The sequence below is a fragment of the Onychostoma macrolepis genome, chromosome 20 (genome assembly GCF_012432095.1).
Source record: "Onychostoma macrolepis isolate SWU-2019 chromosome 20, ASM1243209v1, whole genome shotgun sequence".
Taxonomy (NCBI): domain Eukaryota; kingdom Metazoa; phylum Chordata; class Actinopteri; order Cypriniformes; family Cyprinidae; genus Onychostoma; species Onychostoma macrolepis.
In genome coordinates this window covers 21,048,445-21,067,214 of record NC_081174.1, presented here as the reverse complement: position 1 = coordinate 21,067,214, position 18,770 = coordinate 21,048,445, and the positions used below count along the sequence as shown (strand labels likewise).

At 37.1% G+C, this 18,770-nt stretch overlaps 3 protein-coding genes across 7 annotated transcripts in view; 2 read left to right on the top strand and 1 right to left on the bottom strand.

Annotated features, from left to right (window-relative positions):
- The window catches only part of rock2b (rho-associated, coiled-coil containing protein kinase 2b), a 34,269-nt gene extending 26,974 nt beyond the window's left edge, over positions 1-7,295 (top strand). Inside the window, exons 26-34 of one of the 4 annotated variants that reach the window (XM_058754875.1) lie at positions 72-240; positions 1,173-1,373; positions 2,150-2,217; positions 2,303-2,391; positions 3,261-3,339; positions 3,437-3,701; positions 4,379-4,655; positions 6,094-6,175; positions 6,531-7,295. In XM_058754875.1, coding sequence (XP_058610858.1) covers positions 72-240; positions 1,173-1,373; positions 2,150-2,217; positions 2,303-2,391; positions 3,261-3,339; positions 3,437-3,701; positions 4,379-4,655; positions 6,094-6,172 — 1,227 coding nt within the window. In that variant the 3' untranslated portion in view covers positions 6,173-6,175; positions 6,531-7,295. Of the gene's footprint in view, positions 1-71; positions 241-1,172; positions 1,374-2,149; positions 2,218-2,302; positions 2,392-3,260; positions 3,340-3,436; positions 3,702-4,378; positions 4,660-6,093; positions 6,176-6,530 lie in introns of those variants that run through there. The other 3 variants (XM_058754876.1, XM_058754877.1, XM_058754878.1) reach the window with 3 other exon arrangements.
- Positions 7,296-7,671: 376 nt separating this feature from the next.
- On the top strand, positions 7,672-11,795 carry LOC131527343 (leucine-rich alpha-2-glycoprotein-like). Its single transcript, XM_058756374.1, has 2 exons — positions 7,672-8,085; positions 8,934-11,795. The coding sequence occupies exons 1-2, from the start codon at positions 7,743-7,745 to the stop codon at positions 9,590-9,592; spliced, it is 1,002 nt and encodes a 333-aa protein (XP_058612357.1). The 5' UTR covers positions 7,672-7,742; the 3' UTR covers positions 9,593-11,795.
- Positions 11,796-17,068: 5,273 nt separating this feature from the next.
- On the bottom strand, positions 17,069-18,770 carry kcnf1a (potassium voltage-gated channel, subfamily F, member 1a). 2 transcript variants are annotated; one of them, XM_058756558.1, is made up of 2 exons: positions 17,599-18,770; positions 17,069-17,442 (listed from the first exon to the last, which is right to left on the bottom strand). In XM_058756558.1, exons 1-2 carry the CDS (start codon positions 18,678-18,680, stop codon positions 17,208-17,210), a joined length of 1,317 nt encoding a protein of 438 aa, XP_058612541.1. In that variant the 5' UTR covers positions 18,681-18,770; the 3' UTR covers positions 17,069-17,207. The 2 variants fall into 2 exon arrangements, with proteins under 2 accessions (XP_058612541.1, XP_058612540.1); XM_058756557.1 differs by having other exon boundaries at positions 17,069-18,770.

The following is an 18,770-nucleotide window of genomic DNA, read 5'->3' as shown; positions in this document are numbered from 1 at the left end:
AAGAAATGTAACCACCAGGGAACCTAGCCACAATTCTGCATAAATATATAAACCTGTTGTTCTGTTTGCAGACATTAGCAGAGGAGTCTCAGGTGCGACTGGAGATGCAGATGGCCATGGACAGTAAAGACAGTGATATTGAGCGTCTGCGCTGTCAGATCACCTCTCTCAGCATCCATTCTCTGGACACCACTAGCATCAGCAGCACCGGCAACGACCTGGAGGATGACGCTTATCCAGGTAACTATCCAGGTTATGACCCATCAAGCACAGGACCGCCTAATATGGTAATTCATGCCATAATCGATGCTAGGGATGGGCTTAAGACACAAATGTTTCATTTATACCACTATTTAATTCATTTTGGGCAATACAATGTGTTGTGCAACCTCAAACCATTCAATATAAATAGAAGCACTCACTGTACATTCTAAAACTTAAAAACACCTAGCATGTCTATCTATCTATCTATCTATCTATCTACCTGTCTATCTATCTATTCATTCATTAATTTAATTTTATCCATGAATATCCACTGACTTTAGAACACATAATCAATACATTACTGTGGCGAGTGGGGCGGGGGCCGAGAGCCCTGGGAACGGAGCGAGGCCGGTGGAGTTAATGATAATGAGCGACACCTGTGCCACTCACCGGTCTCGAGTCCCACGGAGGAGCTCTGGAAGGATGAGGAGAGACTAGAGACGAGAGAGGGAAGAAGGAGCCCGGAACCGGCGAACATTTAAACACTTAAATAATAAAATAAACACAAAACTGAAAGTCAAGCAGCAGCCCCTCATGGATGACTGCTGCACACAAAACACAAATAAAAGACCAGGCGTGGTCCTCTCTCGTCGTCGCTCCTCCTTTTATCCTTCCAGAGCTCCTCCGTGGGACTCTAGATCGGTGAGTGGTGCAGGTGTCGCTCATTATCACTAACTCCACCAGCCTCGCTCTGTTCCCACGGCTCTCGGCCCCACCCACTCGCCACAATTACTGCCACTGTTTTTCTCTTTTACCTGTTCTCCATTTCCCTCTCTATCTTTTTTGTTTACTTCCCCTCTTTTTAATGTTCCTTTCTTCCCCTGGTCACGGTGGCATACTAAATTTATGCATCTTTTGCTTCTTGTCCTTCATTCTTCTTTCACTCCTTCCCACCCTCACCGCTGTAGTGCGCATTACACACTCACACACCTCGGAGTCCATGTCCTTCACATACCAACGAAGCTCAAAGTCAGTGTGTATTGATACCCGGCCATGCCGGATCACTCCTCGGTTCTCCTCCGACTCAGAGGAAGAGGATGATGAGGAAGTCGAGTGGGGGCAAAGGCCTGCCCTCACATATGAGAAGCCTACTGAACAAGAGTCTGCAGGTGACCCTGCATGGAAACAATTCAGCATGTATACTGCCCCTTGCTCTCCTTTACCTTCCTTCGGTGTGGAGTTCAAATACTAAACACCTAGACAGAATTTTGGGGCATAAATGAGCCTATGAAATTCAAAAATGCTGTCTAGGTAGGCAACTCACTAGGTCAGTGATTCCCAAGCAGGTGTACGCATACCTAAAGCAGGGAATTGTTTTTTTGTTGTTGCTTCATTTAATCTATAAAACCAGTTTAACCTATATAATTGGCTTTGTTTAACCTATAAAAATAATTACTTAAAAAACATTAGGGATTTTAAAAAAAGAAAAAGAAAATCAATAATTAAAAATGTTTCAAATTGTTTTTTAATTACTTTATTTATTGTAATTAATGGCTTAACACACTGAGATATTAAAAACTTACAATAATAATTGTGATTCTCATAGCAGAATATATTTCCTCTACAACAGTTCTGGTCTGATGTTGATACATAAGACGAAAGGTTGGAAACCACTGCATTATGTTTTGAAACACAGCCGCACTTTCCAACATGGTGTGATGCTCATTAGATTGGACATAATTTTGCACATAATCACACTGATCACCTTGTGTGTTTTCTGAAAGTCCATTAACACTACTGAAACCTTTTTATTCCAAGAGACTTCCAATTTCTTGAAGAAACATGAGTCTGCCTGGTCATTTTCAGTTTGACAAAACCTGTGTGGCTCTGTAATTTTAAATAAAATTTGTAAAAAAAAAACTCTTCTGTTTTTCTTTTACCACAGATTCGAGTCTTGAAGGATGGCTCTCAATGCCTACCAAAAATGCCAAACGGTTTGGATGGGAAAAGAAGGTAAAGGTTTAAACATGCACACTCGCATGTCGCAACAACAAACCCTCTCTGATCATCTGTGTGTCTATCTTTGTGTAAATTGCAGTATGTGGTGGTTAGCAGCAAGAAGATCCTGTTTTATGACTCGGAGCAAGACAGAGAGCAGTCCAGTCCCTTCATGATTCTGGACATAGAGTGAGTTTAAAAAATATTTATGATATTTGAATTGTATGTAAAATTTCCATCAACTTGTATTATAGCGTTTTAACATAAACTAATAAACTTAAAGTGATACATATTTGTCAGTTATACATAAATTAAACGTTTAAGATTTCTGCCCTCAAAAAAATCATGGCATATTCATGGAATATTTTTGTATTAACTATTTGCACCTATTTGATTTTATTTAAATAGTCATATATGTAAAATGCATTTATTCAGATTTCTTAGAATCAGCAAAATCTGTTCATTGTTAAAACAATCAAATGTATTCAATAAAAAAATACGAACATGGTTAAAATATGGTTAGGTGTGTAACAAACAATACTCAGTTAAAATGTATGAGATTTAAACAAATTGGATAGATTTATTGATAAATATATAAACCTGGTTATTGTGTTTTTAAAAAAAAACATTCAGTTTATTATCACTATTATAGACATTTTACCTGTTTCGTTTCATTTATATATATATATATATATATATATATATATGAATGGACAAATATGCACATATGTATATGATTGTATGGTTGTATATGATTGACAGATACAAGTGATAATTAAAAAAAATAAGTTAATTGAATTGTCAAGTTCATTTAACTTTTATTTTTTAAATTATTATGTACTTAATAATTTTAAGGCAACGGGTTTCCTCAATTTTTTTAAATTAAGTCAACTTTCACTTTTTACAGTGTATGCACCACATTAAGTTTATTAGTTAAAACTGAGTAATCCAAATGGATTGAAATTTTATATGCAGTTCAAATACATAAAACATTTACTGCTCTCTTGCACAACATTAGCCAGCCCATTTAATTTTTTGCCGCCTTTTTCCCCTCTTAGCAAACTCTTCCATGTGAGACCTGTCACTCAGACAGACGTGTACCGCGCAGATCCCAGAGAAATCCCACGCATCTTTCAGGTAACATGCTTAATTTGTCCCTCCAGGAAATGTTTTATCATTCTTTTATCATTTAACCCTACCAAACCTCTTTTTTTTTCTTCTGTTATGTCTGTAGATATTATATGCTAATGAGGGAGAGAGTAAGAAAGAGGAGCTTGCTGTGGAAGCCTTATCGGCAGCCGAAAGGTCGTCATTTATCCCACACAAAGGTCACGAGTTCGTGCTTACGCTTTACCACTTCCCCTCTAGCTGTGAAGCATGTCCAAGGCCTCTGTGGCACGTCTTCAAGCCCCCACCAGCCCTGGAGTGCAGACGCTGCCGAATCAAATGCCATAAAGACCACATAGATTGCAAAGAAGAGGTCCTAGCTCCTTGCAGAGGTCAGGAGGTCACACTCACAAAGCACCACACATTCAGATTTATATTGCCATCTGTAGCTTCGAATTTTGCATTTTTGGTACTGTTATGAAATATGCATTAAGATATAGAAGATGCCATAAATTCCTTTGATTATTTATTTTAAATATTTGATATATTCATAATATATAAAAAAATATATATATAATTTTTTGTAAAGAAATTAATTAATATCAATATCTAAAAGTTATCTACTAATATCTACTAAAAGTTTGTGATCAGTAAGATTTTATAAAATACCAAGGCTGCATGTATTTTATTAAAAATATACAGTAATATTGTGAAATATCATTACAATTAAAAAAAGTTTATATTTTAATATGTTGTAAAATTTATTTTATATCTGTAATAACAAAGCAAAATTTTTAGCTGCTATTGCTTCAGTCTACAGTGTAATTTCTTATTGTCAAAGCTGAAAACAGTTGCGCTGATTAATATATTTGGTACAATTTTTGTTTTTTACATTTTACGTTACATATTCTTTTTAACATTATTAACATTATAAATGTCTTTACTGCCACTTTTTATGAATTTAATGCATCCATTCTGACTCCAAATGTTTGTTTATTTATTTAAAATATGGACTTTTGAACCTCCACATTGGATTGAAACTGACCTGTTTGGTTTGTTTTTTCTCCAGTGAACTATGACATGTCTACAGCAAAAGAGCTACTGCTGCTGGCCAACTCCACAGAAGAGCAGCAGAAATGGGTCAGCCGCTTACTCAAGAGGGTCCCACGGAAACCTGTAGCCCACTCATCAAGCATAGCTATAGCTTCTCCTCCCTCCGAGGCATCACCAACTGGCCTGTCCCCTCAGCCCTCTCCTCACCTGTCAGCCCGTTCATCTCCCAGACTTTCACACAGAGGAGCCATCAAAGTGCATTCCACCCGACAGCAGCCCTCACCCAAGACCAGGTGAGAACCGCTTCACAGATCAACAGCTACTTACAAAGGGTCTTGAGGGAGAATAATGTTACACGCAGTCAATTGAGTTTAACATACGGGGGATTTATAAAGCAATGGTTCTCAACCAGGAGGTGAGGCCCACTACAAGGGGAATGATATTAAATTATTATTGAATTATATAAAATGTGTATATATTTATTTTAATATTAATGTTAATTTTAATTATCTTAATTAAACAGCTAAAAAATAAATTATTATAGAAGAACATACAGTTCTTGAAATGTCTGGATTCGCAAAATGATTTGTGATTTAATTAATTTACCTATATTGACACTCCCAGTTTCTGTTAATAATATATTCTAGTTCCGTTAATATTATATTGCGTAGGGGCCAAACTCATGCCATTAGTTTCTAGCCCACAATTTTGTTAAGGAGGCTGATATTTTATCATGCTTTGACACTATACAAAGTCATTTTCTATGGTCATTAAAATCTTCTTTACTGTTTCCTACTTACACTTCTGTACTAGCTTGAACTCTTCTGCTTAACTTTTGAGAATGTTGTTGCTCCTTATATTTGTATAGATCCTTATTTGCAAGTCGCTTTAAAAACAATCATTTGCTCAATTAAAAGAAAAAATCACCCAAAAATAAACTTGTATAGACTAGTAATTTGATCAGTTTAATTAACTTTGTCCATTTTTGGAGCTTGGCAGTTGTTGCCACTTTGGAAGAAAAGCAGTGTAAATTCTTAAAAATTACATATGGGTTTGGAACAAAATTAAAGTGAATGTATAATGTCAGCATTTTCATTTTCGGGTGAACTGCAGCTTCAATCAAGGTAAATGTAGATGCTGCATATGTTAACCTGGCACATGAAGTTGTGAAGTTGGCTGTGAAGTTGCGCCGGTATTTAGTAGCTTACATTATACTGCTAACCTTTTATAGCCCTGGCCCCATTCTCCGTATCATACTTCATTGACCTGTTCACCTTTGACCTTTCACCTTCCCCACTTGTGCTTATATGTAAGTACACTGCATCACTGCTTACCGCCCAGATTTGCTGCTTGTCTGTGCTGCCCTAAAACTTCACCTTCAGATATTTGGCTGTCTGTTCTGTTCTCTGTATGCATCTAAAACGGAATAGATCTTCTTTGCTTGAGTGTAAATGCTAAAAAAATCCACTTACAATGCAATCTCTCTTTTAATTCCATAATATTGGCATCTAATTCTAACTGAGCATTTTTAACACGGTATCTGATTAAATATCAGACTTTCCGATAAAAAAAAATTACAATTAACTGTCACTCTCACATCTTTGCAGAACTTAAATTAAAGACTCTTTTTCAAAAAATTTACCTGTCTACTTTCAGTTAAACATGGGTGGCCATCATTTTTTTTCCATTTAATATTTTTACATGAGGCCGAATGACTCCTCTTTGTTCCAGATTGCTTGAGTTGGGCCTGAAGGACTGGGGTTGGTCTCTTGATGTTGAAATGGATGATGACGATGTATTAGACTTCTGAGGAGTTGAGTTTGTGGGGTAACCACAGTGGTGCCTTAGCATGTATTTGTGTATGTGTGTTTATGCTTTGGTTTTAAAGCTGTTTTTGAAGTATGGCATTAATAGTGGGGTTTTTTCCAATGTGAGGGACTATAACTAGGACAAGTTTTGATAGTGATATTGTGTTTGATGCACTAATATGAGTGGGCATGTTTGTGTGTTTGGCTGAATTAAAAAAGTCTGGCTTAGTTTGATTGAATGAGGCGGATCTGAAAACTGTGTGTTGTGTGTGGTTGAATAGAGAATGGGATGTGAAATGTCTGCCATATTAAATTTTTTTTTTTCGTTGACCTGAAACTTCTCTCCTCTTTTAATTTCAGCTAACCTTGGTGAAGGTTGGATAGGTGATAATCCATCTGGGAACTATGAAAGCGGAGAATGTCATGGTGTTCATTTTGGCAAATAGCAGGCCTTCCAAGTGCCAAACTTCACAAGTATAAATGACTGGGAAAGGGGCGGTCTAATGTTTAAAACGGAACAAGCCATAATTCATCTAAAGGGTGTAGTTTCAATTTTAAGCCATTTTAAGAGTGTTTTATGTCTTTGTAAACTCTACAGTTTTTCAAAAACATTTTTAATTAAGTTAAAGAATTTTAAAGTTTTTGGTCTCCTTGCAAGGTTGTCAATCAGTGTGACTGTTTGCCTGAGTGTGTGTTTGAAACAGAATATATAGGCCTACTTTGGCTCTGCAAATACATGATCATTTGAATTTATATACTCAAGTATTATATCTATTTTTGTTAGGAAAAACAGATAAATATTTAGTGATAGATTATATTTTTATCATGCATTATATCAAAGAAAACGGCTTTTCAAAGAGCATTACTTCTGCTCAAGAGCATAACTATCTGCTCAAAATGTATGCATTATTAAAGACTGATATTACATGATGCAATGATGCAATTCGTAGCACATTTTAGCATTTTATTAACTGCTGTGACAAAAATTAGACCCAATCTGTATGCATAGTGGAACATGAAGACCTCCGGTCCAAACATTTTCTGTTTTATCATTTTGCCATGTTACCACTGACAAACCGTTGAAACATTGTGAAATTGTTAATAAAAAAGCTTTATTTGATTGACTCCTTCTGGTGTGGTGATTTAAAACTCATCTGTTGCGTTTATACAGGAAACAAAAACGTTAGCATGGTCATCGTTACTTGTTTATAAGAAGATACAGCTTTTATAGATTGCAGTATTTAAACAGGTGGGTAGCTTAAATGTTAAAATATTAGATGATATTCAGTGAGGCACTGTAAGAATTAACCTGAAAAAATGTGAAAATATTATTTTACTTAAGATATGGTGCCATTGTCGTTTACAAAGAGTTAAAAAAGCATGCCCTTTTCCATTGTTGTAAATGATTCACAAAAATTGATTAATAAAAGTCCAATGTTGCACAAGCATTTAAACCAAACGTTGACCTGGAAAATCCGTGATTCAGGTTATAAAAGCAGAATCAGTTCAAGACTGAGACATTGAGGTCTCTATTAAGATCCTCATTTAATCTTATTTCTGTTGTGTCTTGTCATGAATATGTACAGCTATTATTTTCTAACACTTGCAGTGCTACTCCGCTGCTTTGCTTATACGCAGAGTGTTTCGCACCCAGGAAAATGCAGACTTGTCTTCAGATCCGATGAGGTCCAAGTCATTTGTGTGTCTGTTAACTTCAAACAGTTACCCAGCAAGGCCTTCCCAGGTAACACTACAGACCTCAGTGTCCGCTTCAGCAATTTAAGCTCCATAACATCTGATGACCTGAAGATCTTGTCCCATCTGAGGCAGCTCAGTCTGATCAGAAACCAGCTGCGTACATTACCCGCGGACCTGCTTTTGGGCCTGTCTAATCTCCATGTGCTTGACCTTACAGGTAATGAGTGTGTGTGTTTAGTGTTTGCTTAGTTACGGTTCTCAAATTTAATCCATTTGTCTGTGTTGGTGCATCCCATAGAGAGTATTTATGGTTTTATGAGTATCATGGATTTGTTCTAACAAGTGAGTTTTTTTTGAGTGAGTTATCCATCATTCACCGATTCATTCAAAACCACTGAATCATTCTGATTCATGAGCAAAACAATGTTATATGGCTGAATTTGTAAAAGTATACTACAGTACACTACTATTTCTGAAGTAATGGCTGTATGATATTTTGAATTCAGTCTTTATGGTGAGTCATTGAATCACTAAATTTACATTAGTGATTTATTTAAAAAATGCTGACTTTAGAATGAAACAATTGAAGCCATTGAATCATTTCCTCAATCTATTAGTTCAAAAACACTGACTCATTCAGGAACTAAACAAGTAAATGAGTCATTAAATCATTTTCCCAACCAAAGTGTTCAAAAACGCTGAATCATTTAGGAACAATTATCTCTTAATCATTTCCCCAGTTGATCCATTAAAAAACAAACAGGTGAGTTTGTCTTTAAAAGTACAGTTCACCCAAAAATAAAAATTCTGTCATTGTTAAAATCATACCTGTTTGAACAACTTGAAGGTGAATAAATAATGAAGAACTTTTATTTTTATATCCCTTTAAATCATTCTCTCAGCCAATTATCTTAAAAACACTGAATCGGTCAGGAACGAATATCTGATGGATTCACTGGACAAATTTCTCAAATGATTTCTTCAAAGTACTGGAGAATCAGAACAAGCACACTTGTCTATGTGTGTTTATGTTTATTGGTTAATAATATGATCCTATCCTAATAGGTAACAAACTGACAGCTTTATCATCGCAAGTGTTTCATCATTCTCCTCTTGTGGAGCTCACACTCTCAGATAACCTGCTCTCTGAGATAGATGCTGACTGTCTACCTGTAAACAACTCTCTCCAGAGGTTAGATTTGTCATCTAACAAATTCTCCCAGCTGCCCGTGGCCTTCCTGCAAAGACTCAACAATCTCGAGAGCTTAGATTTAAAAAATAATCAGCTGGAGGAACTGACTCCTGGAGCTCTGACCTCTCTGCCCAAACTTGAGGCTCTGTACCTGGAAAACAACAGACTAAAGTCTTTAGAAGCATCAGCATTCACTGGTAATCCAAACCTTCGCCAGATGTTCTTGAGTGGCAACCGTTTGGAGAACCTGCCTGCTGGAATTTTCCTCAAGCAGGACGAACTTGTTTTCCTTGACCTCAGAAACAACTATCTGCAAAACCTAACTCCAGGTATATTGGATGGACGTTTGTATGCTGTGCTGTCTGGTAATCCATGGCACTGCAACTCTAGTTTGGCATATCTATGGCATTGGCTGCGTATGAATGAAAAACAAAAATTTCATGATGATAAAATCACTTGTCAAACACCTGAACACATGAAGGGTAGAAACATCACTGAAATTGCTGCCACTGACCTTGGCATCAAGGACTAAGAAAATCATATAATAAAATAAAGCAATAAGCCCCAAGAAGCCGTGGTTTACAGTGAATTTATAACAGCTAGGGGCGAAATCAACATGGATTATTTCATTTTTAAAAAGTTTTTTTGAACTCTAAAATCTCTATTTACAAATATTTTTGAAAAAATAATAGAGTAAAATACTGAGAGTTTCCAGTTAACTTATTCCAAGTATAATTTGTGCTTTTAAATCCGGTGTTGTGCCCAGTTCTGACCCCTGCCAGATTATTACCCCCCTAGTATTGGTAGGTTTAGGGTTAGGTGTGGGGGAGGGGTTAGGATTAGGCAATCAGGTAGCGATTTCAAGGTATTTTTTTAATGAAAATACCGGTTTGGTACTATTTTTAAAGAAAGAAAACCTGATGTTGGTCAGCAGAGGGCACTAAATTCTAATCAAAGTAATTAGAGGTAGGTCCTGAGGGAAATGTGGTTTCAGAAAAAAATAAAATTTTAAATGTGTACACTTGTCTTTTATAACTCTGTCTGTTATTACTTTTATTAATGCATTACAAACTGTAATTTCACTATATCTGTCTATATCCGTTTTTTGTCTATCAATTTGATGTATGCTATGTGTCCTCAGAAATCCCTAGTGTATCTTAGTAAAATACATTTGTGCATTGTAGAGATTTATAACTCCTGTGTACAAGGGCCATTTCCAGGGAAGGCTACTTACGCAAATTAAACCTTTTCATGGAGGGTATAAAGAGGATAGAAATGATCAGATTGCGCCCTTGTTCCAACTTCCAACCCCCAGTACCCCTCATTCATTCATATATATATATATATACAGTGCTGATTGAAAGTTTGTGAACCCTTTAGAATTTTCTATATTTCTGCATAAATATGACCCAAAACATAATCAGATTTTGAAAGTAGACAAAGAGAACCCAATCAAACAAATGAGACAAAAAAATGTTTCTTTGTCATTTATTTATTCAGGAAAATGATCCAATATTGCATATCTGTGAGTGGCAAAAGTATGTGAATATCTTGGATTAGCAGTTCATTTAAAGGTGAAATTAGACTGCATCTGTGCAGAGGTGTTTTCAGTCATTGCAATAACTATCAAATGTCAGTACGTGACCTGTTTTGTTCAAAGAACAGGGATCTATCAAAGTCTGATCATGTTTGTGGAAGTGAATCATGTCATGAACAAAGGACCTTGGAAAAAGAGTTGGTGTTGCTCATCAGGCTAGAAAAGGTTACAAAACCATCTCTAAAGAGTTTGGACTCCACAAATCCACAGTCAGACAGATTGTGTACAAATGGAGGAAATTCAAGACCACTGTTTCCTTCCCAAGAAGTGGTCGACCAACAAAGATCACTCCAAAGCAGAACGTGTAATAGTCTGCGTGGTTGCAAAAGTTCACAGTGTAACTTCTAAGCAACTAAAGACCTTTCTCACATTGGCTAATGTTAATGTTCATGAGCCCACCATCAGGAGAACACTGAGCAACCATGGTGTGCATGGCAGAGTTGCAAGATGAAAGCCACTGATTTTCATAAAGAAAATTGCTTGCTAAATATCATGCGGACAAGCCAGAGGACTATTGGAGAAAGGTTTAATGGATGGATGAAACCAAAATAGAATTTATTGGTTTAAATGAGAAGCTATTATGTTCGGAGAAAAGAACACACTGCATTCCAGTTTAAAAATCTTATGCCATCTGTGAAACATGTTGGCGGTATTATCATGGCTTGGGCCTGTTTTGCTGCATCTTGGCCAGGACAGCCTGCCATCATTGATGGAACAATGAATTCTGAATTATACCAGCAAATTCTAAAGGAAAACGTCAGGACATCTGTTTAAGAACAGAGTCTCAAGAGAACGTGGGTCATGCAGCAAGACAACAACCCCAAGCACACAAGACATTCTACCAAAGAATGGTTAAAGAAGAACAAAGTTAATGTTTTGGAATGGCTGAGTCAAAGTCCAGACCTTAATCCAATTAAAATGTTGTGGAAGGACCTAAGCAAGCAGTTCATAGGAGGAAACCCACCAACATCACAGAGTTTAAGTGGTTCTGCACTAAGGAATGGGCTAAAACTCCTACATGTTATTGTGAAGGACTGATCAGCATTTATAAGAAACTTTACCTTCAGTTACTGCAGCAAAAGGGGGTCACACCAGATATTGAAAGTAAAGATTCACATACTTTTGTAACGCACAGATATGTAACACTGGATCATTTTTCTCAATAAATAAATGACAAAGAAAATATTTTTCTCTCACTCGTTTGATTCGGTTCTTTTTGTCTACTTTCAGGACTTATATGAAAATCTGATGATGTTTTGGGTCATATTTATGCAGAAATATAGAAAAATTATAAAGGGCTTCCAAAATGTAATTGATTCTGCATTTTTATTGGTATCACTGTAAAAGCACTAAAATGTATTTATTCAAGCAGAAAAATAGCATGGTGAGTTATGAATGGGCATGTAGAGTCCCCATTAAGAAAGCCATAACAAATAGTGAAAAAATAATAAACTGATCTGACATGGTTGAAAGGATGCGTAAGGGATAATATAATGGGTTAGGAATAATCTAGTGTTATGTAATTTACACTTTTAAATCTTCAAAAATGCAAAAGAATGTGCCTGACCCTGTTTTCACCTTCTGCATTGCATTAAGGATGTGAAGATTGGTTCAGTGTTCAGTGCAGCGTGATGATTTTTATAATTTCTCTGAGAGACTGACCATTACCTGAACCGTCTTTAACAATGCTTTTCAGGCCACAAATCTTATGCACTTTTATAGCCAGAATAAACCCTTTTAGAAGGTTTAAAGAGCTCACAGAGACTCACAAAGATGCTTTGTGACCTTGAACAACTCTGAAGTTGACCGATAATATTTTAAGGCCAATGATCATATATCATTGTTTAGTTGTTACAGTAAACAGAATTTACTGTAACCATTCATTTTAAATTGACAGGAGATTTGGCATAATATTTAATGATAATGATAAAAGTTTGAATATTATTTTAGGAGAAAAGTATGATAATTCATTCTAGGCTATTCCACACTACCACTTAATCGTTACTAAAAGCATTAATGCTAATGGGATTGTTCAAAATGAATTCCTCTCCATTTGCTTACACGTATAGCCTATATTAATAGTATTTCATTTTCAAAGGCAAAATTAAATCAAATGGTTTGTCTGTATTGAATGACGTGTAATTAAACATATAGCCTATATGCTATATATAAATATATATATATATATATATATATAAATACTAGTCCGCAAGAATCCATCGCGCGTTGTTTTGATTCTGATTCGATTCACGAAACAAATGACTCTTATGAACTGATTCTTTTGAACAGTTCAAAATTTCAACTGTTTGAATCAGTCAAAGGAATCCTTTACCTCTGATTCTATTACTGAAGTTTTTTTTAATGAAGGAAGATTTGTGTATGTACTAGCGTTCAAAGGTTTAAACTGCTGAAAGTGACAGTTAAGATTTTTTTTATTTAAGTAATTCTCTTAAGCTTCAGTGTCACATGATCCTTCAGAAACAGTGATGTTTCATTTCCACTGTTTCATTTCAACACTGATAAGAAAAAGAAATGTTTTGAATGATTTCTGAAGGATCATGTGACACTGAAGCTTGAGAATGTAAGGGTGTGAGGGTAAAATAAGATTTATATCTGAAACACTGATTCATTAGTCAAAAAGCTTTAAAAAGGTCACGCTAACTCTTTAAGAACTCTTTGCCAAAAACATTGTGCTTAGAATATTGCCCATATCCTGAGAGAAATATGATCATACGTCTGCTCTATACCAGTAATTAATTATACAGATTAATGGACCTGCTCCGCTCTGGACCCGGCTTGCTCTGCCACTCATGGCCAATTTCCTTAATTAGGCGTCTGCTGATAATGTAAGCCCAGTGTGTGAAATATATCTTCAATAAAATTGTGTCTTTTGTGGGGTCTTGCTTGACTAAAGGGCGGGAATGTTGTAGATAGAGTGTGCCGCCATAAGATTTAAGAGCAGGGTTTTACTGGGCTTTTCAATCTCAGCTTGTCTGTGCTGTTCTAAGGATGACCTTGCTGTTGTGAGTAGACTATAGTGTGACTGTCACTTCCTGTAATGTGGAGCGAGTCCTACCGGATTGAGATTCCTCACAGCAGCTGAGATGACATGGGGTGGTGAGGAATGGCTCCCTGAGAGCCACGTGTCTTTTTCATGCACTGACGAGATATTGACGGCTAAACACTGCACATATAACCTTAGTGGCATCATTTATATATGACTTGATGCCGTCTGTCAACAGGAAGTTAAGTGTTCACCATCCAGATTATTTATATTCTCCTTCATGCTCTCATTTTCATCCTCATTTAGCAAACAGGGTGGCACAACAGCATAGTTGAGTACCGTGTATTGTTAATGTGGTTGTGGCACCCGGCCATCTTCCCAGTAACCTGCACTTAACTCTTGGCATAACTCATTTTTTCATTGATTTCAGTCAAAGGTTGCAATTTTCTAAATCCACGCTGGTCTATGATGTTTTAAGAGCTTATTTCACGGTCACATGAATGCCATGGGTAAGGAATGTTTTGGGAATAAAAATTATGGCTTGGTTTGATATTGGCTGAGAAGTGGCAAATGTGTTATGCCTGGCTGTAGTGCTGATTAGGACCTAGGTTTGAGTCCAGACTAGGACATTTATTGTTATATGTATAAGTAATTAAATAAATACCTCAGAAAAAATGTATCTATATATAACTTTTTTGTTGCCAGGGACCCCAAATATGTTCATCTGCTTTTACATCTGACCCCCTCCCTATATATTTTCATGCAAAAAACAAACAACAACAACAAAAAAATTACACTTTACTCAGGCCAAAGCAAATGATTAAATATTGTTTTCAAAAATATATATTAACTTCACTGTAAAAAATCAAAAGTTGACAAGTTTTCTCAACTTTTTGTTGTATAAACTGAATACAAGAAGAAACTCAAAATGTCCTGAAGCTGATTGCCTTAAACTTTGAAGTTTTCTCAACTTTTGTGTTGACAGTATATTTTTTAATATCAATTTTAGAGTGTTTTAGACCTGAACAGAAACATTTTACATTTTTCCTGAAGCACTTTGCACAATAAATAGTTAAACTTAATATTGTTAAATTTGCCTGCTTTAAAAACACTTTATGTAAAAACCTTTGTCTTTTCTCTCAAATTTTCTGCTGACCTCCTAGCACTCTTCTGTGGCTTCTCAGTCCTCAGACCCTATTTCGCCCAATTTTAAAAAACAAATTTTAAACCGATGAAAGGTGAATAAGCCTGTTATTTTTTGCTTTTCAGTTTTCTCTCCCATTTCTTTCCGTAATTTCCCACCATCAGTAAAGGTCAGTTTTGATCACTGTGATTACTCTTCCCTAGATTTAACCACAGTCCTGAAAGTGTGGCGAGCACTTTTTGTGAAGAAATAGCTTTATTCTAAAAGAAAAAGGGGGCTTCTACAGTACTTTAAAGTATCGGTTGTGCAATTGTGCTTTTCCTCCATTTTCTCCTCTGGAAATTACTCTTGATGTGGATGAAGGTTTCTTTCTCTCACTCCATTTAAATCACAGCAGCTTCTTTTGCCTCTTGGTACTTTTACTGTAAGCGGATCTGCAAATTTAAAAAGTCATTTTGTTCATTAGATTCCAGTTATTCACATTCTATCCTTCACAGCACAGGGTTTCACATAAACTGTGGAAAATTATTAGCTCACACCTGTTTGTCTCTTGAAAACAAATCTGTGTACTTTCAAAAGGTCAAGCACAATGACCTCTGAAAAACAGACGATTTGTAAGAAATGTAGCGGCTTGTGTGTAATGGCTGATTTTACCTCCTAGAACTCCTAGAGGGGAAATCTATTTTTAGAACTGAAAAGCAGTAGGCTTTGAGATTCCAAAATGTGTTGTGAGACTATGTGCTCTGGTTACAATGTAGTGTGTGTAACTCAATACTGATCCATGTGCATTTGAGATTTTGGACTCCGTCAGCTGCATGGAATGTGCTTCTTTCTTAGCTGGACAACAACATGAAGGTGTGAGAGCTATAGAGGTGCATTTCGCTGTTATTTATGTTGTAGACACTGATATGTGGCCTGTATTCCCCATTTTGTGTTGTGTGATGCTGATTTAGTTGTGCTGGTGGGGGTCAGTGATTACTGGCTATTAGCACCGGCTGCTCTTTTGTCCACCCACATGCCAGATTTAAGCCATATCTCAGTGTCCAGCCATCACGCACAAACACAAAGATCTTTCCATGTGGGCACAAATACATTCATTGCATGAATTCACTCAGACAGAATGAATAACACCCACACACAAACACACCCACATCCACGTCCACCCATGTATTTCTGGAGCCAACAAATGAGTGTCTGAGACCCGAGGGACGCTCAAAGCACAGCGACAAAATTCAAACCCTCTAGTGACACATCATTCAAACTCCCACAGAGGGGGATGGTAGTTCACACTGTAGTTTAATGGGTAGGTGAGATAAAAAATTAAAAAAATAAAAACTAGGGAGAGAAAAATACAGGTAAATTCATAGATGTCTATGACCAGACTGAATTGTTTAAATAATCTGATGTATCTAAAGCACCATATTGTGATTGCTACAAGGTTTTAGACATCAGTCATAGCATGCACATTCAACCACTATGGCAAAAACACATATTGTTTACTGGTTTTGTCTTACAGTTTTGAACTATTGCTATTGCTCAATCTACATAGTAATAATAATAATAATTTAAACAATAATTTTTTGTTGTTTAATGCCAAATGGCTACAGAAATGAGAGAGAACAGTTTAATGTGGAAAGAAAAGTAATACAGACATAAGTCATTTTATTTTAAAGACCATTGAAACAAAAAATGTATACAAATTAGGTTGTGAATCAGAGTGATCTATAAATTCAAGTCAATTTCTTCCTTCAGGCTTGTTCAGTTAAGAGACCAGTCAGATATTCTCATTACCGTAAGATGTCTTCAGAGACAAGGAGTCTTGAAGCCTTTGATGTGTGTAAGATTTAAATGATTGATTTCAATACATTTAATGATTTTTGAATACATTTTACTTACAATTATGACCAACCCTTTTAATTTACTTCTCTACTGTTTTACTTTAATGTGATAAAGTGTTGTTTTGATAGTTGCATTGACCCTTAGTAACACAATTTATTTCATTCTTTTCTGAAAAGAGACTTGGGAGTGTATAAACATACTTACAGTATATATACTATGTAGGCATGTTAATAAAAGGTGAATAAACCTGATTAAGAGCCATTTTATGTTAAAAGCTTGAAGATCTGATTACTGACATGAAATGATTTATTGTTGAGCAGAGGGTTAGTTACAAAAACTACAGACAGATAGATAGATAGATAGATAGATAGATAGATAGATAGATAGATAGATAGATAGATAGATAGATAGATAGATAGATAATTCTAATTCTAGTGTAATTATTATTGAACGAGTTCAGCCGTTTTCCAGACTGTAATCACAGTGTACTGTTCATATTGATTATTTCTGTTTCCGAATTAATTTATTATTCTGAAGTATTGACAGAGGACAAGCGCAAATCACTAGTTGTTCTTGCATTTGTGGGCAGGTTGGCCTTTGGACACATTTGCTGGATCACCAAGTAACGGGATATATGTGTCACTCTGTGACGCGCTCACAGCAGCGCTATCCCACACCGAGCTGCTGCCAGCCGAAGCCGTTCTTCCAGCCTCCGGACACTCCTGCGCTTCCTCCTTCGCGCGTAACGCCATGAGTTCGATCTCATGCTTGGCAGCGGTTTCTAGCACACGCTGCTTACTGTAAACAATGACAAAGTTGTTAATAATCGGGTGGATTGGCAACGCTATAGCTATTACGCCACACAGAAAACTGACAGCGGCGTTACACCTGCCCAGCGTTGTTTTAGGATAGATGTCCCCATAACCCACAGTGGTCATAGTAATGATAGCCCACCAGAAAGACTGTGGGATGCTGGTGAACATGGTCTCCGGGTGGCTCTGCTCCAATGTGTATCCCAGCGCGGAAAACAGGAAAATCCCCACGCTCATGTACATGAGCAGCAGACCCAGCTCTTTCAAGCTGCTTTTGAGTGCGAATGTAAGAGTTTGCAGACCTGCCGAATGGCGCGCAAGTTTGAAAATGCGCGCAATGCGCATGATGCGCAACGCCTGAACTGCCTGCTGGACGTTGGCGAGTTCCATGATAGCAGTGCCCAAGTGCGTAAGAATCAACACCACGTAGAACGGCATGATGGCTAGAAAGTCTACTATATTCATGAAGGAAAACACAAAGCGCAACTGGTTCGAAGAGGACAGGAAACGCAAAATGTATTCCACTGTGAACCAGATAATGCAAGCCGTCTCGATGGACTCAAGGGTCGGGTGTTCCACGAGGTTACCCTGGGTATCTTCCACTTGCAGCTCCGGGATGGTCCCCACGCACATGACCACAGAGGAGAGCAGGATGAACGCGAACGACACCACTGCGATTACGCGCGCGGCTAAAGATGACTCTGGTTTCTCCATGAGTTTCCACAGGAACGCTTGACACCTCTGGCCTCTAGTGACCGTCGCATCTTCCTCCAGGTCATCCAGGATGGTTTTGACCTTCTCTGCTATTTCTGCCAGCTCGGTTTGCACCTCATTTAAACTACTTATACAGCATTCGTCCAGATACTTTGCGTTGATCCCCCAATAGTCCATCTCTCTTATGAAGCGCATGGGACAGATTCCTTGCTTAATATGAATCTCTCCGTAGTAATATAGCTCTAGGATGCATTTGAAGGCCTCTGGGTCTCTGTCGAAGTAAAACTCTCGCTTTAAGTCGTCATAGTCATCACAGAGCGCACAGAGATCTTCTTGTGTGGAATGCGTGGCTCGGTTCACCAGCTCCGCCAAACGCGTCTCGGGATATCGGTTCAGCACGTCCCCGTAGAGAATGTGCTTGACGCCACCGATATTCACAGCAATCTCAGTCTCCTCACTCGCCTCTGAGCCGTTACAGTCCGCGTAACGAGTCCTCGGGAACTCCCACATGTCAACTGAAACAATTCAGAATTTTAAACAAAAATAAAATAGGAATCATTTTTAAATGGACCAGGTTATAAAAAGCAACATGTCCATGAC